At 41.0% G+C, this 23539-nt stretch overlaps 1 protein-coding gene across 1 annotated transcript in view; it reads left to right on the top strand.

The window, feature by feature from the left end:
- LOC126163012 (ubiquitin carboxyl-terminal hydrolase 7) overlaps positions 1 to 23539 on the top strand; it is a 230674-nt gene that overhangs the window by 7170 nt on the left and 199965 nt on the right. Inside the window, exons 5-6 of the mRNA XM_049919876.1 lie at positions 2207 to 2325; positions 18210 to 18353. Coding sequence (XP_049775833.1) covers positions 2207 to 2325; positions 18210 to 18353 — 263 coding nt within the window. The remainder of the gene's footprint in view (positions 1 to 2206; positions 2326 to 18209; positions 18354 to 23539) is intronic.

The raw sequence follows: 23539 nt of genomic DNA, 5'->3' as shown, positions 1-23539 counted from the left end.
AGATTGAGGTTGTCCAAAGAGTCTTTGAAAAATGATGTCCCTCTAGAATTAGATACAGTTCCTTGATTTAAAGATGGCTCTAATCAAGCAACTTCTAACTTAATGGAATAGGAAGTGGTATGCTGTAGCTACTTGTTGCAAGCTGTGCACTGTAAAATATTAAACAACTGCATGAATGTCTTCATGCAAAATGTGCTGCCAAAAATCTGAAATTATTTTCCGACTCTGCATTGGCCAAAGTGGACTGACATGTGAATATATTCCTAAACGAACTGCTCCCAACTTACCACAGTTGTGGTGCCTTTATTATCAGTGACACACATTTTATTGAAGAACCCTACTTTTACTGTGATTAGGCAAACACGGAAGCTACCTGACTCATGATGATTTCCAAATAGGCCTGAACCCACTTTTTAATGCCTTCACCTAAATCCCCCATTACTTTCTTTTAAGGGTATTACATTATTTACTCCTACTGTTTTATTGACCTGACAGTCTCATCAGTCTTCTATAGTTTCCAGAATGAGATTTTCATTCTGCAGCGGAGTGTGTGCTGATATGAAACTTCCTGGCAGATTAAAACTGTGTGCCCAACCGAGACTCGAACTCGGGACCTTTGCCTTTCGCGGGCAAGTGCTCTACCATCTGAGTTACCGAAGCATGACTCGCGCTCGGTTCTTACAGCTTTACTTCTGCCAGTATCTTGTCTCCTACCTTCCAAACTTTACAGAAGCTCTCCTGCGAACCTTGCGGAACAAGCACTCCTGAAAGAAAGGATACTGCGGAGACATGGCTTAGCCACAGCCTGGGGGATGTTTCCAGAATGAGATTATCACTCTGCAGCGGAGTGTGCGCTGATATGAAACTTCCTGGCAGGTCCCGAGTTTGAGTCTCGGTCGGGCGCACAGTTTTAATGTGCCAGGAAGTTTCAGTCTTCTATAGTGATTGGAGATCTGCAGATTGGTATGCCTCTCATCACTTGAAATGTCCCTGAAGACCAGTGGCACACTTCCCACATCTTATGGTACTTTCCTTCATAGTCAGTTATATTTTTGTCTTTAATTTTTTGTATCTCGGACAAACATACTAATAGTCATTTAAGTTGTCCATCTTATTTCTTTTAGTAGAATGACGAAATGGATAGATTGCTACTCACCATTCAGTGTAGAGGTAGTCAGAGACAGGAACAACAAAAAGACTACTAAACATGTAAGTTTTCAGCTAGAAGGCCTTCTTCTGAAACACACACACACACACACACACACACACACACACACACACACACACACACACATATATATATTCATGCAAGCACAGCTCTCACTCACATGACCAGTTTCTCTGGCAAGGGCGCGAGTGTGCCTGTGTATGTTCCAGAAGGATAAAGGGCACTGCAAAAAGAAATGGGGAAAATTGACTCCTTTCTCTGCTTTTTTGTTTAATCGCCCTGTTCAGTTGTTGAATTTGTGCACAGAACTTATAATAGTGCCAGACTGTCTTGTTCGAGAAGGTTGGAAAAGAAAGCTGTCATAAAACAACTGTAACAATTATTTGCATTGAGCAAGAATTTTTTCAAGTAAAATGTGGTAAAGTTATTACAACAGAGTTTCTGTTAGTGTTCATGTTAGTGACAAATCAAAAATTGTGTGCAAAACTTGCGCTCTACCAGATGCTGGACTTTTATGGTCAGTATGATTACTAGTTGAATTATCTGAACACACCAACTGAGTCAACAGAGCTACAGCTTTCTGCTGGCTTTTCTTCAATCATTCAAAAAGTCAACATAGCATTTATTGTACAAATAGTGAAGAGGAATTAAATCTCGTTTACTATATTGAAGCTGAAATTAAGTGAAATGCTCACCCCATAATGTCCTTTTTTAGAGACGTGCTAGTCCCAAATCATTGTGGGGGACCCTCAGGGGAAGGTGACAGGAATGGAAAGAATGTATTCAAGTTACAATTTGAGATGGCCCGTAAGGTGTGTTTAGATGGTTCAACTATTAGGAGCACAGTCAAACACAGTTTGTAGACTCAAGTGTCAGACTTCCTCTGTCACATTCTGGATCCCCAACTTCTGCACTACAAGAGTAAATGATTTCTGTGTGTGAATTATTGGTTATTCAATTGCATATTTTGTATGAGAATATGTGTTATTAGCTCGCTGTTAGCAAACATAAATTTTAAATTTGTACTTTTGTTTGTAGCGATACAGCACCTCTTCTACAGCAAAGAAAATGACTGGGGGTTTAGCCATTTTATGTCCTGGCAGGATGTTCTAGAATCGGATAAGGAGTATGTTAAGGATGACTCAATTACGCTGGAGGTTGGTATAACTTTTTAGTATAAAAAGTAATTTTATAAATAACAGTATGACTAAATTATTATGCTGTTTTAGTATCGGCACAGTCATGAGCATTTCTCTGTGCTGTTACCCGTTTCGACCAGCCAGTGGTAATTTGCAGACTGTCAGTAGACACTACTGAAGGCAATGTTAGAGAGCAGTTGAGGTTTTGTGGATGGAATGAAGCTTCCTTTTCATTTGTATTTGCAGAAGGAATGTTTAATGGAATAGCTGTAACTCTGCTGAAGTAGAATGTGATATGATTTTGTAAACAATTAAATTAAATTTCAGCGAAGTAATGTAGAAAATGAGGGGAAAAATAGGTTGTTGCATTTATGTTCGTTAGCAAAAAAGAGTACGAGATTCTCACTGATGACTAGGTGGTGCTGCATTTGTCACAATGTGTAGCTGCTAGGACACAGACTGGAGAGGGCAGTAAGCAGCAGCAGTTAGATACTGCAGCTTCTCGCCAAGCACTAGTGGGCTGTCAGGAAGGTGGCACAGCAAACATCAGATGAGCAATTCGTTGCAGGTGTCAAAATAGGCGTCATCGGAGACTTTGTTCAGTTTCAATGAAATCTTGTCGGTTTACAAGCTGCATCTCTTTGAGTAAAACACTCGAGCTTTCAATAGCTGTCTCTGCCATTGTTGTCAGTAGTTAACCCTTCTAATACCGAGTATTTTTTGTTACACTGTGTACCATTGGGGTCTTTAGTGACCCTAACAGAATTTTTTTTTTATTAAGGATAGTTTTAATAATGGTAGAATAAAATCACATTCCTTATTTTTTCCACAGTCTAAAACATGATGTCAGTGACATTACATTAAATTAAAATGCATATTTTTTTTAATTATTTACTTCCGTATAATTTACAAACGATTCTCATGAAACTACAAACATTTTTGATGAAATCCCGAATTGACTTTTATGACGCATTACACTTGCAGCAATAAATTGCAGAGTGGTTTTTACACACAGAACATCCAAATTTTGAACATTTATTGGTGAATTTTCTATCTTCAGACCTTTTACAAAACGGATACCTCCCCCCCCCTTTTTTGTCTGTACTGTTGATGGAAGTACTGGGGAAATAATTTTGTTTGGCTTTCTCCCGACGAGTTGCTTTCCTAATTCTATGAGAAATGCCCATCTCTTGTGGTTGGTCCTTTCTGCCCAGTCTGGTGTAAGATGTAGCCATATGATAAATGCATTGAGTGCACTGATATCAATAATGTTGTAAAATAATACCATTGGCCACCTTCTGCTCATCCTCTTTGTAGTGTATATTCTAACCAGCTTGTTCATAGTATGTACTCCTGATGATTTTGTTTTATTATAATCCAGAATCATTACTGGCTTGCATTCTTCATAATCTTCCTTTCTTGAATGCATTGTACTGAGCAAAGTTACAACCTTTCCCTCTTTCGGACAGTATGAAACAATTGAAGCATGCTCTTGGAATCCAAAAATAGATGAATATTTGACTCGACCTTTGGTCTGAGTGAAAGCTTTTGGTAGTTGTCCTTTATTTTTTCTAATTGTGCCTAAGAGTCTGAGATTGATTTTCAGGAGTTCTCTCGCCAAACTAAGGCTAGTGAAAAAATTGTTAGTTGTTACATTTCTGCCACTGTTTTCTAAGCCTTTCGCCATATCTAAAGCAACTCTCTTGCCTTGACCAATTTCAGGAGATTCATTTTCTTGTTGACCAGTGTAAGCTTGGAGATTGAGAATGTAAGACGTTGCACTATCACATACAGCCCATAATTTCAACGCATATTTTCCTGGTTTTAAAGGAATATGTTGTCGAAATGGATATCTACCACAAAATGCCACAAGTTGTTGTGAGGAACATATGCTTCTTGAAATGTGTGTATCAACATTTCAAATATTTCTCTAATGGGAGCCAGCTTGTCAGGAGCACGGTTGAAACATCGCACATCTGCGTCATCAAATCAGATGCACCTTGAAATTTGTGTACAGTGATTTCTAGCCATTGCTTCACTAAAAATGGGTCTACCATCCTCTTTGTTCCACAGATGTGTAACTGCCTCATTATGGGCCTTGTAAGCACCTGCTAGCACCGATAAAGCACTTCAGTTCCATGGTATCTACTGGTTTCCATTTACTACCGTAAACAAGACTACCCTCTTTGTTAGTCCACTTTAGAATTACATCAACAATGTTTCTCCTAAGAAACAGCTGAAAAGCTGATTCTATGGAGTCTACATTTTTCACTGCGAATTTTGTTGGACCTGGCTTTACTCGCATTATGTTCCATCTCTCTTCTCTTCCACAAGCTCTTCTCAACTTGAGTTTGTGCCACAATTTTTCGTTATTTTTAGACATACACAAAATAAAAAAAAATAAAAAATACAAAGGATATATCTTGGCACTAGACTCTTAACGCACATTTACAAAAATATGATGTGTACTTACATATAACAGCCAGAAATATGTGTTACTTCCTGTTCAGGCTGGACATCTGCGCTCTCCAAATCTTCTTCTGAACTTCCGTCTCATTGAGGAATATTCTCTTCTAAGACGTCAATTTCTCCATCGCTGCATGAGACGTCAGAAACTATATCGCTGATATCAGTATTTGATTCTCCAGATAGAGGATTATCCTGCAGTAATACTTCGGAAAGGTGACAAGACATTTTCCACTAAGTGCAACACACACAATAGTAGTATCCACTTGTATGGAACAAATAACTGTCGGCTTATAAAGTATTGGCAACAATCACACAATACAACAATATTTACGAGAATAAAACAAAGGAAATACAGCAACAGTTACGGATTCAATGCAGCATTATTGGGTAGCAATACCACAAGAGAGAAATGGGGTCGCATTTAACCCCAATGGTATTCCGTGGTTCTCTTTTGATTTTCGGCAAAACTAAAGATTTCCAAAAAGTTATATCAATATATTACGAACCCATTACTTAATTCAGGAAAAGTTTGAATTTTTCGTAATTTTTAGAAATAGGAAATAAGATATATTTTACAGAAAAGTACGGCCTGGGGTCATTATAGACCCCACGGTATTAGGAGGGTTAAAAATAACTATCTGCCAGGGCTGGCACAGTGGTCTGCTTATATAGCTGTAATGACAGTTTTGGGAACTTTCCAGAGAGGGCTGATCTCCCCCTCTCACCCTGTGGGACTGAGTGATGTCAGGTGGCATGAGGGGCCAGTGTCACATTTGAAACTGCCACTCCCCTGTCCCTACAAGTGTCAATCCTTGGTCTTTGCTTCTTTTCAGTGTGCAGAGCCTGCACATCAAGCCCTGCTAAATGTGTACCCCCTGGTCTCTGTTAAAATTGTTGCTGTTTATCCTGATTTCAGCCACTTTTTTGATGACAGATTCCCAGTATGACTGTATTTTAGGCAAAACTCTGACCTGTAAGACCTATGTTGTCTTTAAGGAGACGCAGCATTTCCCTTGAAGGTGGCCTGAACACTGGTCTCAGTCCACGTCTCTTCAGCATGCATCCTATCTTTTCAGCATGCATCCTATCTTACTAGAAGCTGCTCCACAGCATGGGAACATGCAACTGGTTCAGCCTCTTTCACCAATTCACGAGATGTCTATCATCAGTGGTTCCTGAAGCGTTTACAATTTCTCTATTGCTGTAACCATTCTTTCTTAACACATGCTTCGGTCCACTGATGGGACAGAGCTACGCGGAGCTGCTCAACTTGGTTCCACACATGCATCACTCTGGCCCTCTCTGCAAGGTTAGAGACACTGCCCTTACATTTATATAAGCAGAACGCTTTCACCCTCAGTAGTCATTGATTTTATCTCCTGAAGACAATGCCAGAGACATCTGTTGAAAGCTCTTGTGTTTTATTTGAAGTGACACGGATTGTAAACTGAGATGATTTTATTGAACCACACCACCGGGGAAGAAGCCAGACTGTTTGTTCAGCAGTTTATCATGTTCCTTCATTCATGAAATGAAAATCTCCATTTCTCCACCTGTTGTTTCCTTAGTGTGGAAGATATTTTGGTGCCAATATGATTATTCTCCATAGCAAAATATGCGCCTAAAGCAGTTTTATTACTTTGGTAGGAGCTTTCTTTCGATCATATATTGAATGTTCTACCTCTCTGGCCTGTATATTTCATATCTCCATTGTGGCTTGAAATCTTACAATCTCCTGCTGTTCGTACTTGCTCTCTTTCTTCAGTAACTTAAGTGTTATTTGTGTTTTAATGTTATTTGTCCTTCTGAAGGTGATTTTTATATTCACCATAGAGTGGAGATGCTGAGTCGCATATAGGTACAACAAAAAGATTTTCACACTTAAAGCTTTCGGCCAATAGGCCATTGCCTGAAAGCTTTAACACTTTCGGTCCTGAGCCATTGCGCGCGGGTGTCTACCATAAAGCCTGGCTGATTTTTAACGTATTTTAAACTACTACAACTCGTGAAAGGTTTCAGTTATAGCAATAAAATTACTCTTATTGAAAGACGTAGACTTTCTTGTTTAAAACCATATATAATACCTTTCTCTTGAATTAATACATACTTTTGACAAGCGTTATTATTATAACATTGTTTTTGAAAAAAGGAAAAACTGGTCAAAGGTATATTCACTGTATTTTCTAGAAGGAATTTTTTTTTATTTTACACAAAAATTGTAATTATGATGGACACAGTATGTCTTATCTACAGGAACTTCCTGTAACTATTTTAGGATGCAATTTTGCTCTTTGTGTGGTAAATTTGGAAGCACGGCATTTTGCACAATGCTACTTTACATTCACTACACTGGTAGTTTGTGTCTTTTCGCCACACTTTTCCAGTCAGTTTTTTTTCCTCTCAGAGAACACACGACACACTGTTTTTGTTTCAGTTTCTTACCTACTTCTGTCTCAATCTTTTCCAGGAAATGATTTCCAGTTGATAGTCTTGAGAGTCCAGATGGACCAGGTCGGGGTTCAAGATCTTTGCTTTGTGCAAGATCTGCACAGATAACTGTCATGAAATGAGATGTTATGAGGTGTTTTCCAGTAACCTTATTGTATAATATGCAGGAATTTACAATCACCATTAGTATAACATGCGCCGTATGACAATCACTGATCTGATCTGATAAGTCAGCACCAAACTTGTTTTTATTGTAGTCCACTACACAGGCTGGCTTTGACTTCTCTCTTCCTCTCCGATCAGTGAAAGTGACCATCTCAGCAGTGTGCCTTCTACTTATCATATGCACATTTCTTTTGTCCTTCCAACACAGTGCTAACATATTTCCTTTACGCCTGAAAATAAGTTCACCTCGCTGAAGGTTCGGATCTTTTATAGCACGAGGCAATCGCTGCTGAGATTTTCTTCTTGTTCCCACAAGAGCAGTTTTTGCAGCTTCCAGTTCTGAAGCAAGTATTGGACTTGTGTAGAATCTGTCCGTAAACAGAATGTAGCTTTTTCCTGATAGATTTGCAAGCAATGTCTTTACCAGAGTCATTGTGTCAGACCTTTCACCCGCGTAAACATGTGCAGTTTGATACCGTATTTATTTGGTTTTTGTGGCATGTACTGTTTGAAATACACACGACCTCGAAATTTACACACGCCTTCATTTATTGTAATTTTTTGAGATGGTGTATACGCATGCTGGAAATTAGCACACACATTATCTAGAAGGGGTCTCACCTTGTGCAGTGGGTCATAGCCAGTTTCTCCTTTCCTCTTAGCTAAGGAATTATCACTAATGTGGAAGTTTCTCAAAATAGAAAGAAATCTGTCACGGCTCAAGATGTTTGGACAGAAATTGCACGACACAACAGGGTTCTTGGACCAGTGCTCTTGTATACGTGGCCTCACATTTACACACACATACGGACTACAATTGCCAGAAACTTCCTTATTTCCATAAGTGTAACTCCTTTCCACTTTGATAATGAGCAGGTGGGTGAAAGGGAATTTGTGCTTCGTAATTTCCTGATGCATAGTTGAGCATACAGATTAGTTTGTTCCTTTATATGTTTCATCATACTGTCTGTCAGGAAATATGAGAAAAATTCTAGAGGTGCACTGTTCTGGTCTAAACTGACAACATTGCATATTCCGGATTGTCCTGAGAATAGATCAATATCTGGTGCACGATCAGTAGTCGTCCAACCTCCATCAGAATCGGTGCGGCGCACAGGTCTCGGCTTCCCCCTCGCCGTCAGCCTCGCTCGTTCTTCAGGCACAATGTAGACGGGATTACTTGCTGCTGAAGTGCTTGGACACTTGCTCTCTTATTCTGAATCTATCGGAAGAGTAGTATTTGCAAATAAAATCGTAATTACGTCTGAGTGTTTTTTCAGTGACAATCTGAACAAAAATTATACATGTTTTGTTGTCATAATTCTTTACCTGAACTGCCAGAAACTTCTTCTTGAACATAGTCCACATCATCATCAGAGTCATCTACAATATCTTCCTCTGACGAATCAACGTCACTTTCTTCTAAATCACAATGTAACTCGTGAGCAATTTCTTCGTCCATCAAGCCACGCTTCGCCATGTCGACGCTACTGAGACCGCGCGGGAAAAAATCGCCGCTCACAAAACACGACAAATGAAAACGGAAGCACACCCTTCCACAGCATGCCCGCCCCATCTAGTGACCAATACTCGAACTACAGTCCATGCAGCGCCTCCCAAACAAGCGGGAGCCGTAAGAACACACAAAGGAAGGAAGGGGAAGAACGAGAACCTGCGCCCGTAAAATTATGGGCCTAGGACTTTCGGGCAGGTTGCGCACGCCCGTATTTTTACAGACATCGGCGCCTAAGTAAGTGTGAAAATCTTTGTTGTGTCTACCTGTGACTCAGTTCCTCCGCTATATGGTGAGTGGCAACTTTCCTTCTCATATCATTGTTACAGTCCATCCTGGATTTTCCATTGTTTGATTTTTATATTCTTTTGACATGTGCTAGAAATTGTAACTGAATTCTGAAATGCTCATCTGACTGTTAAAAAAATGTAAAAGTCGATCACTTTACTGCTAAGACAGTATGCCACTTTGTCCTAAATTATTTTGTATTTGTGGTTACCATCATGTGAGTGTGCCCTGCTGTGTAGTTTTGAATCTGTATTATTGGTCAAGAATTATTTATTTTGAACATTGACACAGTATCATTGAATGGAAGTGATTGTGGGGAAGGTCTACAGATAGAGAGATGCTGAAAGAAATGTTTGGCCTTCAAGAGAACAATGTGTAATGCTGTGAGTGACTACTGTAGAAGAATATTGTCAGATGTTATGATATTTCACAAAACACAAAGAAATTCTGGGTCATATATCAGGGTGTACTCAACCCGGGAATTTTTCCATCCGGGAAAAACCCGGGAATTGTTTAGAATTCTGAGAGTTTTTCATTGTTTTAGTTTTCAGTTAAATTTTTGTGATTTTGACTGGTAAGAACCAATACTCTAATAAAGGATATTATTGTATCCTGCTACTGCAGAATGATACTTCAGCAACAAAACATGAACGGGAGAAAAAAAATGAAAATAAAACTTAAGTTGCAAAGGAAATGCGCCGTATACAACAAAACAGTGCTCGTACAAGCGTCTGCCAACAGTAAAGCGTGGCAAAGGCTTTGGGAACACTATGCAATGCTTTATAACAACAAATTGCCACCGATGAGTGTGATGTGACAACTGTTTAAATTAGATTCATTTGAGCAGTTGCGGGCGCGATCTTGCGCATGCGCAGTTGTTGCGTGTGAGTAGTGCCTTCTCCCGCTTCTGGTTACGGAAGTGTGGCTGGGCGTCACTACTTAATATTGCCCCGGTTCAGAAATATCATAGACCCGGGGCTGATGCAGAGAACAGTCAGAGTTGTGGTGGGGAGGTGGGTTGTCTCCACGTGATCTGTTTTTACATTCAGTGATTTTGTTGTTTCCTCTTCGTTTATTGCTCTCACGTTAAATGATAACATAACGGATTATTGTGGCCGGGAGCTATAAAATGATTTAAAATACATTCGCATAATTACGGCAGGCTAGAATATGTTAAGTTTCAGATTTTATTTCCACCTTTGACAGTCAAGCATTAATCGCCTTACAGAACAATGACGTTATTTTTGCTGGTTTGCTAAAGAGATTTGGCTGTTATTAATCCTTTCTATTGAGGCAGTCTATTTATTTGAAACGAAGTGTTTAATTTCACACTATTGGCTAGTTTCAACTGTTCGCTTCATTTCAAGTGCACGTATGGCATTAGGTTATAATAAAGAACCAAACATGAGTACTGGTACTCCAAGAAAATTTACATACGGATGTGCATTTTAAGCTGAATTATGCACTTTAGTATGGTTCGCGAAATCCCGATGCTCTTGAAGTATCCTTTGATGTCTTGTTTCTTTTATGACATATGTAATATCTTTTAATGTTTTACACGTACAAACATATGGGCTTCCTGTGTCATCGTAGCTGCGCAAGCGCGGTGACACCAGTTATCTGGCGCTTTCTTGCAACTGCTGAAACGAACCTATTTCTAACAGGTTGCAGGAAAATATTGTGAATGGTGGTTTGAAAAGTGTTAAATTCAAAGCAGATTTCCTTTTATGCAAGATGAATTATGTGCGAGAATGTACAATGAATTTCTTAAATCACAAAGCATTTGACTCTCATTTAAAAATCAACTCTTTGAGGATGACCATTTAGAAGTATTTCGAGCCCAGGAGATGAGACATTTGCGTTGTTATTAAAAATTTTACTAGCACATTTGTGTGTGTATCTTAAAGTGCAACACGCACAAAAAAGATCAACATTATATGTGGAAGCTTAGCTTCCCTTCCAACTTATTAATCTTAGAGACCAATATTATATGTGAATGCTATGTATATTAATTTAAGCCATTAACTTTTCTTATTTGTGTATTCGTGCTACTTAAGAGTGATCTTGCTATTGGCTGACATCATCACGTGTCCTATTGCTGTCATCAGCTGGCGAGATCAAGTGAATGAGCTCTGACTCTTACAAAAGCACATCGCAATTTCAGTTTCAATGCTTCGGAAAGTGACATGCGATATTTGGTGGAATTCAAATTTATACCTTCGTAATACGAAAATATGCAGAGTACACGGTGCTGCACATCAAAGGTCTTTCAAAACATGTTTTTCCTCCTGAGTTTCGTTTTCAAAAGTGCCAGGAAATTATCCGTCGGTATATAAAACCATAAACATTCAAAGGATTGATGACTTTTACAGTGCCGAGGAAGAGTACTGTCACTTAAAGTGTATTTTCATCCGGGAGGAAGTGTATTTTTAACCAGGAAATCCGGGATTTTTTTTTTTTTTTTTTTTTTTTTTTTTTTTTTTCCTTGTCCACGTATACACTCTGTATGTAAAGGCTGTTAGTGATACCAGATTTAGTGTCCAGTCCCTAGTGAATGAGACAGGAACTGAAATTGAGGGTAGCAAAGCTAAAGCTGAAATGCTTAACTCCATTTTAAAATGTTCCATTACAAAGGAAAACACAAGAGAATTGCCCCAATTTAAGCCTCGTCCCACTGAAAAGGTGAGTGAAATATGTGTTAGTGGTGTTGAGAAATAGGTGAAACCTTAAAATTGAACAAAGCTCCTGGGCCCGATGAAATTCCTGTCAGATTCTACACAGAATTTGTGGCTGAGTTAGCCTCCCTTTTAACTACAATCTATCGTAGATCCCTCGAGCAGAAACCATGCCCAGTTCTTCGGGGAAAAAAAGCACAAGTCACACTCTTCTGCAAGAAGGTTAGAAGAAGTGATTCACAAAAGTATCATCCGTGATTTGTTATACAATCTTAGACCTTATTCTTAGTCCAAACACCGTCCGCCGCTCGTGGTCTCGCGGTAGCGTTCTCGCTTCCCGAGCACGGGGTCCCGGGTTCGATTCCCGGCGGGGTCAGGCATTTTCACCTGCCTCGAGATGACTGGGTGTTTGTGTTGTCCTCATCATTTCATCATCATCCAGGAAAGTGGCGAAATTGGACTGAGCAAAGGTTGGGAAATTGTACGGGCGCTGATAACCACGCAGTTGAGCGCCCCACAAACCAAACATCATCATCATCATCATCATCATCATCAGTCCAAACATAATGAGGTATCTCCTCCGTGCCAACCAGCATGGATTCTCAAAACATTAGAATCCTGTGAAACTCTACTCACAGTTCCTCATATGACATTCTGAAGGTTTTGGATCAAGGCAGTCAGGTAGATACAGAATTTCTTGATTTCCGAAAAGCATTTGACTCAGTACCACATCTATGCTTATTGTCAAAAGTACAATCATATGGGGTATCAAGTAAAATTTGTGACTAGATTGAGGACCTTGGACTTCTTAACTTGGATGGACAGTCACCGTCAGATGTAGCAGTAACTTTAGGTGTGCCCTAGGGAAGTGTGTTTGAATCCTACTGTTCATGTTGTATGTTACTGACACTGCAGACGTGATTGATAGTAACCTGAGACTTTTTGCACATGATGCTGTTATCTTTCATGAAATACTATCTGAAAAAAGTTGCATAAATATTCAGCCACATCTTGATAAGATTTCAAAATGGTGCAGAGATCAGCAGTTTGCTTTAAATGTTCAGGAATGTAAAATTGTGCAGTTCACAAAACGAAAAAAATGTAGTATCCTATGACCGTAATGTCGGTGAGTCACTGTTGGAATTGGGCAAGTCGTGCAAATACCTGGGTGTAACACATTGTAGGGATATGAAATGGAATGATCACGTAGGCTCAATCATGGGTAAAGCAGGTGGTAGACTTTGGCTCATTAGTAGAATACTGGGGAAGTGCAATCAGTTTGCAAAGGAGATTGCTTACAATTCACTTGTGCAATCGATTCTAGAATGTTACTCAAGTGTGTGGGACTCTTACCAAGTGGGACTAACAGGATAGTGAACAGTACAGACAGGGGCACAAGTTTGTTTAACCTATGGGAGAGTGTCACAGAGATACTAGAGGGACTGAAATGGCAGACTCTTGAGGACAGACGTAAATGATCCTGATAAAGTCTATTAACAAAGTTCCAAGAACTGGCTTTAAATGGTTCTAGGGATATACTAAGACTCCCCCCCCCCCCCCCCCCCCCTTGACTCCCCCATATATTGGTCACATACAGATACCAAGGATAAGATTAGAATAATTGCTGCACATACAGAGGCATTCAGACAATCATTCTGGATTGGGAAGAAACCAAAACCACCCTAATTCCAACATTGAACCCTGCCTCTTCCAGTTCATACCACCATCCAACTGTGATCCTCCCACCTACCCACCTGCTGGTCACCTACCAGGAATTCCTTATTTCCAACTTAGCATCATCATCCTTCCCCAGAACACCAACCTTTCAGTAGAACAAAGAATAGCCATACACAACATCAAAACAAATGACAACCTAATCACCCTATCTGCAGACAAAGGTTTCAGGACTGTTGTTATGTATTGCAGTGACTACCTGGCAGAAGGCCTGTGCCAATTGTCTGACCCCTCCACATATAAACTATGCCAGAGTGATGCCACCCCAGCAGTCCAACACAAACTCCAGACCCTGCTTAAAGCCTTTAGGACCTTCCCAGAACATCTCCACTGAATCCCTTTCTCTCCTCACCCCGATGACACCCCACACTCCCACCTTTTGCATGCTCCCCAAAATCCAAAAGCCCAGCAATCCTGGATGCCCCATTGTGGCTGGCTATTGTGCCCCCACTGAAAGAATTTCGGTACTCATTGACCAACACCTCCAACCAATAGCCTGTAATCTACCCTCCCACATCAAAGTGTTGATGCCACCTCCCTATACAGCAGCATCCCTCATGGCCATGGTCGTATGCTTTTTAACGCTACCTTTCCCAATGTCCTTTAGACTCCAGACCCACTACCTCATTCCTCAAACACCTTACTAGCTTGCTTCTAACCCACAACTACTTGTCACTTTGAAGGGTGGGTATATAAACAAATCTGCAGCACCCTTGTGTGTCAACCTTTATTATGGGCCATCTAGAGGAGACCTTCCCAGCCTCCCAAAACACCAGACACCTAGTCTGGTTCAGGTTCATCGATGATATCTTAATTATCTGGACCCATAACCAAGACACGGTATGTTTGTTCCTTCGCAACCTCAACATCTCTCCCATCTGCTTCACGTGGTCCTTCTCAATCCATTGTGCTACCTTCCTAAATGTTTATTTCCTCATCTCTGATGACTCTGTCCTCACCTCTGTCCACATTAAACCCACCAATAGTTCCTGCATTTTGACAAGTGTCACCCTTTTCGCACCAAAAAATCCCTCCCATATAGCCTGGCTACCTGGAGATGGCATATCTGCAGTGACAAAAACTCCTGTGCTCAGTATGTTGATGGTCTCACCAAGGCCTTCACAGAGAGGCACTATCCTCCAGACCTTGTCCGCAAACAGATCTCCCATGCCATTTCCTCTCACAGCCCCATTCCTTCCACCACCCCCAAAAACCAGCCACAAAGGAATGTTCCCTTCATCACTCAGTACCACACCGGCCCGGAACAATTGAGCCATATCCTTCGCCAGGCCTTTGATTACCTGTCATCATGCCTTGAAATGAGGAACATCCTACCTGAGATAATTCCAACCCCCTTCTGTCACCCACCCAACCTCCCCAACATCCTAGTCCATCCCTATGCCACTCCCAATCCCACCCACTTGCCACCAGTATCATATCCCTGTGGAAGACCCAGGTGAAACCTGTCGAAGCCACCCAAACAGCACTTCCTATTCCATTCCTGTCACAGATTTAGCCTACCCCATCAGGAGCCAGGCCATCTGTGAAAGCAGCCATGTCATTTTCCAGCTCTGCTGCAGTCATTGCACAGCTTTTTATATTGGTATGACTACCAATCAGCTGTCAACCAGGAGAAAAGGCCACTGCCAGACTGTGGACAAGAGCAAAGTAGACCACTCTGTGGCACAACATGCAGCTGAACATAACACACTTATCAATGGCTGCTTCACTACCCAAGCCATCTAGATCCTTCCCTCCACCACAAGCATTGCTGAACTGCACAGCTGGGAGTTATTCTCACAACACATTCTCTGTTCCTGTAAGTATCCTGGGCTCAACATACAGTAACATACTGTCCTCACACCCTCCACCCAACAGTTTCCACCCCATGTCGTATCATCTCGTCCCCATTCTTGTCTCCCACTTGGTTATTTGCAGTCCGCTGCCAACACATCCTCCTGTTTTTCTCCGCTCCCTTACTTTTTGTTCCTTTTCTCCCCACCTCCGTGCTCCACGTCTTGGTGCTATGCGTGTCGGCAGTTTAGTCCCCAGCTCCCAGAACGCCTGGAAATAGACGTTGAGTGTCGACGTTGCATCACAGACACAGTCCCTTTGACTGTTTAGAGATGTCACTAAACCCACCCAAAGATGTAAACAACCACGCATGAGCAGTGCCTATTAGATGGAGGGGGTCCGACAGCCAATCAATTCCAGTCATTCCACCAGGAAGGAGGTACACGGCTTGTGTTGTCTGTAGTTCAACCGTGCCTGGATTGTCAATACCACAGTTCGATCGCGTCTACATTCTTACTTTGTGCCAGGAAGGGCTGTCAACAAGGGAAATGTCAAGGCTTCTGAGAGTGAACCAAAGGGATATTGTTCGGACATGGAGGAGATAGACAGGAACTATCAATGACATGCTTTGCTAAGGCTCCCAAGGGCTACTAGTGCAGTGGATGACTGCTACCTACAGATTATGGTTTGGAGGAACCCTGACAGCAATGCCACCATGTTTAATAAGTCTTTTCGTGCAGCCACAGGATGTCACGTTATGACTCAAACTGTGCCCAGTAAGCTACATGATGCTCAGCTGCACTCCTGACATCCATCTTTGCAATCACGACACCATGCAGCGCTGTGCAGATGGGCCTAACAACACGCAGAATGGATCGATCAGGATTGGCATAAAGTTCTCTTCACTGATGAGTGTAACATATGCTTTCAACCAATCATTGGAGATGTGTTTGGAGGCAACCCGGCCAGGCTGAATGTCTTAGACACACTCTTTAGCGAGTGCAGCAAGGTAGAGGTTCCCTGATGATGTTTTGGGGTGGCATTATGTGGGGCCGACATAGGCTGCTGGTGCTCATGGAAGGCGCCGTAATGGCTGTATGATACGAGAATGCCATCCTCCGACTGATAGTGCAGTTGGCAGCATATGGCAAAGCATTCGTCTTCATGGACAATAATTCGCACCCTCATCGTGCACATCTTGTGAATGACTTTCTTCAGGATGTTTCCAGAATGAGATTTTCACTCTGCAGCGGAGTGTGCGCTGATATGAAATTTCCTGGCAGATTAAAACTATGTGCCCAACCGAGACTCGAACTCGGGACCTTTGCCTTTCGCGGGCAAGTGCTCTACCAACTGAGCTACCGAAGCACGACTCACGCCTGGTCCTCACAGCTTTACTTCTGCTAGTCAGTATCCTTTCTTTCAGGAGTGCTAGTTTTGCAGGTTTGCAGGAGAGCTTCCGTAAAGTTTGGAAGGTAGGAGAAGAGATACTGGCAGAAGTAAAGCTGTGAGGACCGGGTGTGAGCCGTGCTTCGGTAGCTCAGTTGGTAGAGCACTTGCCCGCAAAAGGCAAAGGTCCTGAGTTCGAGTTTTGGTCGGGCACACAGTTTTAACCTGCCAGGAAGTTTCATTTCTTCAGGATAATGACATCGCTCGACTAGTGGCCAGCATGTTCTCCAGGCATGAACCATATTGAACATGCGTGGGATAGATTGAAAAGGGCTGTTTGTTGGATGACGTGACCCACCAACCACTCTGAGGGATCTACGCCGAATTGCCGTTGAGGAGTGGGACAATCTGGACCAACAGTGCATTGATGAACTTGTGAATAGTATGCTATGATGAATACAGGCCTGCCTCAATGCAAGAGGATGTGCTACTGGTTATTAGAGGTACTGGTATGTGCAGCAGTCTGGACCACCACCTCTGAAGGTCTCGCTGTATGGTGGTACGACATGGAATGTGTGGTTTTCCTGAGCAATAAGAAGGGTGGAAATGATGTTTATGTTGATCTCTATTCCAATTTCCTGTACAGGTTCCCGGAACTCTCGGTACCGAGGTGATGCAAAACTTTTTTTTATGTGTGTATACGCGAGTGTCTTTTAATCGTGCCTGTCTGCTACTTTGATGTGTCTTCTTTACAGTAAGCTGCCATCTATCTTTTCCTACATTGTTGATATTCCTGCCTGGAGTTTCTATGGTTTGAAAAACAAAATCCAAACATTTGTGTGCCTTCCTGAAATGCCATATGTGGTATATTCCCCTCCCTAAAGGAAAGAAATTATTTGCGGGAATAATTTTTTATTTGACTGCGAAGCATTCCTTAAAACTGTCTTGGGAACATTCTTGTAGAACTCTTAGAGTGAGGTTACAAGTAGGTGGTACTCTAAATGATGTCAGTCAACAGCATTTGCTATCATTGGTTGGATTCAAATATCCTTTCGGTGCTTTGAACAGGTGTGAAGTTATTACTTTCTTAAAACTTTCAGAATGACCCTCACAACAGTATGTTTTGTAGGCTAAAAAATGTGCAGAAGAGCATTTTTTTGCATACTGTTGTCACTGGCTACTAAGTAATGTTAATACATAGTGTTTACCTTGACTCATACAATAATTCAGCAGTATGACAGTGATCCAACTGCTAAGCTGTGAAGATTAACCTAATTTCGTTTTGCTTGTGTGAATAGCAAAATATGTTCTGACTGTGTGTATCTTCGATAAAGTGTGAGCTAAACTGATAATTGCATAACTAATATAGATGTTAGTATAGATATCTTTGAGATAATGTATTTATTATCTGTTCCATCATGTTTTAGGTTAAGGTCCAGGCTGATGCACCACATGGCGTGAGTTGGGATTCGAAGAAACATACAGGATATGTAGGTCTTAAGAATCAGGGTGCTACGTGCTACATGAACTCTCTTCTGCAGACACTGTATTTTACAAACCAACTAAGGAAGGTAGGTGGAGCATTGAACTCTTAAAACATAATTATTGATGTTACTCTTACTTTCTCATTGGAAGCAGTGTCCGTTTTAGTTGGCATACATAGATAAATGTTGGCTTTAGGTTGTTTCCTTTCAAGATTTGTGTGTAGAATGCTCTGCAGATGGAGACAAATGCTGTGTTATTCAGAACTGATATTTTAGTTGACATTACTATATTGACTGTGGTGCAGCTTTGACAGGTAAGTGGTCTACCCTTCTCTCTCTCTCTCTCTCTCTCTCTCTCTCTCTCTCTCTCTCTCAGGGGGCAGAGTGGACAGAATAATGATTAAATCTTGCTACAAATATACCAACTATTAGGTACACTGAAGTGAAAAATGACTACAAGAAACTGGCTACTAAAATCTACATCTACATCCATACTCCGCAAGCCACCTGACGGTGTGTGGCAGAGGGTACCTTGAGTACCTCTATCGGTTTTCCCTTCTATACCAGTCTCGTTTTGTTCATGGAAAGAAGGATTGTCGGTATGCCTCTGTGTGGGCTCTAATCTCAGAAATCAACAGGAATGATGCTATTCATGACCGAGAATTAATACTGGTGAACCATTTGTCAAGGGATATCTGTGGAATACGCTATCTCTCCACAACTTCATGATCTAAATTAGAATTCCAGCAGAATAAGTTGTCAAGGCTGTAGAGATATTTTTGTTGACTCTTCTGAAAGTTCATCTGGGCAAAGTGGAGCAAGATGTATGAAGAGTTCTACCTAAAGTAAAACTTTCCAATAACAAGTAGATAGAATAATTGTTAGTGGATACTGTATATACAGGGTGTTTCAAAAATGACCGGTATATTTGAAACGGCAATAAAAACTAAACGAGCAGTGATAGAAATACACCGTTTGTTGCAATATGCTTGGGACAACAGTACATTTTCAGGCAGACAAACTTTCGAAATTACAGTAGTTACAATTTTCAACAACAGATGGCGCTGTGGTCTGGGAAACTCTATAGTACGATATTTTCCACATTTCCACCATGCATAGCAATAATATGGCATAGTCTCTGAATGAAATTACCCAAAACCTTTGACAACGTGTCTGGCGGAATGGCTTCACATGCAGATGAGATGTACTGCTTCAGCTGTTCAATTGTTTCTGGATTCTGGCGGTACACCTGGTCTTTCAAGTGTCCCCACAGAAAGAAGTCACAGGGGTTCATGTCTGGCGAATAGGGAGGCCAATCCACGCCGCCTCCTGTATGTTTTGGATAGCCCAAAGCAATCACACGATCATCGAAATATTCATTCAGGAAATTAAAGACGTCGGCCGTGCGATGTGGCCAGGCACCATCTTGCATAAACCACGAGGTGTTCGCAGTGTCGTCTAAGGCAGTTTGTACCGCCACAAATTCACGAAGAATGTCCAGATAGCGTGATGCAGTAATCGTTTCGGATCTGAAAAATGGGCCAATGATTCCTTTGGAAGAAATGGCGGCCCAGACCAGTACTTTTTGAGGATGCAGGGACGATGGGACTGCAACATGGGGCATTTTCGGTTCCCCATATGCGCCAGTTCTGTTTATTGACGAAGCAGTCCAGGTAAAAATAAGCTTCGTCAGTAAACCAAATGCTGCCCACATGCATATCGCCGTCATCAATCCTGTGCACTATATCGTTAGCGAATGTCTCTCGTGCAGCAATGGTAGCGGCGCTGAGGGGTTGCCGCGTTTGAATTTTGTACGGATAGAGGTGTAAACTCTGGCGCATGAGACGATACGTGGACGTTGGCGTCATTTGGACCACAGCTGCAACACGGCGAACGGAAACCCGAGGCCGCTGTTGGATCACCTGCTGCACTAGTTGCGCGTTGCCCTCTGTGGTTGCCGTACGCGGTCGCCCTACCTTTCCAGCACATTCATCCGTCACGTTCCCAGTCCGTTGAAATTTTTCAAACAGATCCTTTACTGTATCGCTTTTCGGTCCTTTGGTTACATTAAACCTCCGTTGAAAATTTCGTCTTGTTGCAACAACACTGTGTTCTAGGCGGTGGAATTCCAACACCAGAAAAATCCTCTGTTCTAAGGAATAAACCATGTTGTCTACAGCACACTTGCACGTTGTGAACAGCACACGCTTACAGCAGAAAGACGACGTACAGAATGGCGCACCCACAGACTGCGTTGTCTTCTATATCTTTCACATCACTTGCAGCGCCATCTGTTGTTGAAAATTGTAACTACTGTAATTTCGAAAGTTTGTCCGCCTGAAAATGTACTGTTGTCCCAAGCATATTGCAACAAACGGTGTATTTCTATCGCTGCTCGTTTAGTTTTTATTGCCGTTTCAAATATACCGGTCATTTTTGGAACAATATCACAAGTTGAAAGACGATATGTCAAGTGAGAACATAAGAAGATCGAAAAATATTCTTTTAACAGTCTATTATAGACAGTTCTACCACCAAAAGCTTCGTAGACTTTACTCTTGTGTTATACAGGATAAATACAATTTTATGAAGATACAATTATGAGGAAAGTATTCACCTAACATGTCACCAATTTTGCTCAACATTCACACGATTTTACTACATAATCAGGTGTAACAAATGCTGCTCTAGAATGATGCACTTCTCGAACATTTTTGAGAAATCACTGTTCAAAGTTTTAAAAGTCCGTTGAATACCATTTTAGATTGGCAGCCATCAAGCAGTGGTGGTAGTGCAACTGTCTAAGGAAGGAGACTAGACGTCTGCACATCTTGTATTTGAATCTTGTTAGACTACAACAATTAACATTTCTTTTCATGGAAACAATAATAATAACACTATTAATAATTATAATGGTAATGTGCCAGTCCACAAATCCAAAGACTTCTGTTTCAATACCCAGTCAGTGCTAGAATTTTTTACCTGTATCTCATCAGTTCTTTCACTTCCAGCAATGTTAGTGGCTGTGAAAAACATCGAGTTGCCCCGTGGTTCAGAGTCTGTGAAACTGGAAGTTTCCTATACCTGACTATGTAAGTCAGTTCAAGCATTAAGGAAAGGCAACAGCAAGCCACCTCCATTACGGCTGTGCATAGTAAACCACTGTGCTGTTCAAACCAACCTACGTATTGATATTGTAAAAGAAATGTTGTCCATTGTAGGCTGTAAAATTTATTTATTTGCTGCGCTGGTGGTCAGTTTTGGCTGTGTAATAATTTTCAAATGCCTACAAGACATACCAACTGTGGAAGAATAAGGCACATAACTCGAAGAGCAATCTAAAATCTTTAAAATATAATGAATGGCAGTCATTGCTGTGACATAAAATAATGTCTATACTCTGTTCATCATAAGAATAAACCTGATGTTAACATTACGCCATGTATTCTTCCGTGTTTGCTTGAATCTCATTGGATTTCATTTCATGTGGAGCAGAAGCCAAGTTGTGACCAGTACAGTCAAGTATGTTCCATCTAGCCTGCAATGATGTGGGCAGTTGCAGTTCAGAATCATAGAGAGATGGGCAATGAAACAATATTGCTTCGAATGTCTTTTAGTTTTTAAAGAGAATGAAATGATATTCGGCAAAACTCCAGCTCTACCGTGCGCTTCTTAAGTGACCATACGGAAAGCCTCAAACATCAAATGTTCTCGTTCCCTCCTGACATAGTTTTAAAATTACAAACAAGAGTGATGAAAATTCCCAACTTAAACACATGGTAATTTTTCTTAGCAAGCCTCGTGTGATGAAAAAGCATACTGCAGGGATTTCACCGTCCTGTTGAATACTGAAGCCACTGAAGGTATTAATTATAGTCAGTCGTCTAATCATCTCGTAGCCCCTTCCTTATCCAAATCCGAGAAATACATTTCAGTACTGTAACTGTCATCTGCTACATTGATAAGGAGTTGATCAACAACAGAATCCACGAAGCCACTCTGGCGCCACATTTTCTGCTCTTCTTTTGATGATGTGCCTTTCTATATCCCGCCAACATTTGGCACTGACGTGTGAAACAGCTGTGTGTGTTAGTTCTAGTACTCTGGCAGCTTAACAGTCTTGTTATTTCTCGGGCCAAATCCCTCAACTTGGCTCCAGATCAATTCTGTTGGGTTCATATTGTAGTGGTACAGTGCCAAATGTAGCATTTGTATGGTGTGCTAAGTGCTGTGAAAATGAATGGTTTTTACGACATATACTTACATCTGTGGTATAAAACAATGGACATAGTCCAAAAGAGTATTCAGTTTTTCATTTTTGCCTTAAAAATTAAATTGTTTTCTTAGTTTAAGCAACCTTTATTAACAGTCTTTCATAAAATATCGATAATTGAGTACTTATATTTGAAATGAAAACAGGAATCACGTGTGCAGTATGTAATTAAAAACAAGAGTACGTGCATTATTCATAAAAATGATGATGAATGTTACTATTACGAAATGTAGGTAATTCAGATTGAACGAGGAAAAAAAGTTGACTTGGACGAGACTTTAACCAGCGAATTATTCAGTGGATTGGGATACGAAACTATTACACTACTGATTCCGCTATACATGAATTTGCACCTGTGCCTCAACTGTATGTAATAAAATTGCTTGGAAAACTTCAAAGCTGATTATCTCTGTAAATTTATAACCAACATTAAGAACAACCTATTTCTCGGGCATTTTTTAACCATGTTCCATATGCACGTTTCACTACGGAACAGGAATGAGCCTCAGCCATTTTCATACTGTGTATTAACAGTGCAACAATCGGAGCACAACAGTGCAGAGGCTGTGACTATACACGCTTTTTGAAATAAAAACTACACAACTAAACTGTGATTAAGAAAAACATTGATGGCTGCTAATACATTTGAATATCTTAAAGTTTCATTTAAGGTAACTTAGTAATAATATATCTAATACATAAGTAAAACCTACGTCCGAGAGCGCAACACCACCATTGTATGCATGCTACGGTTTCTGACCAATCATCGCGTTTGTGTTTGTTCACATCAGGTTTATTCTTACGATGACCGGAATATAGTACTTGCATACGTAGTCACTATGCACCATGTCAAATTGGACATGACATGCAAATTAATCGTGGTGATTCGCTGAAAAATCACCTTATATATTCTGAAATCTCAACTTATACTCTCGTTACACTAATGTGCAGATTACATTGACTTAGCAAATATCATGGGATAGCGGGGCAGAGGTGGCAT

Source organism: Schistocerca cancellata, chromosome 2 (assembly GCF_023864275.1).
Source record: "Schistocerca cancellata isolate TAMUIC-IGC-003103 chromosome 2, iqSchCanc2.1, whole genome shotgun sequence".
NCBI classification, from domain to species: domain Eukaryota; kingdom Metazoa; phylum Arthropoda; class Insecta; order Orthoptera; family Acrididae; genus Schistocerca; species Schistocerca cancellata.
This window is presented reverse-complemented; position numbering and strand designations above follow the sequence as displayed.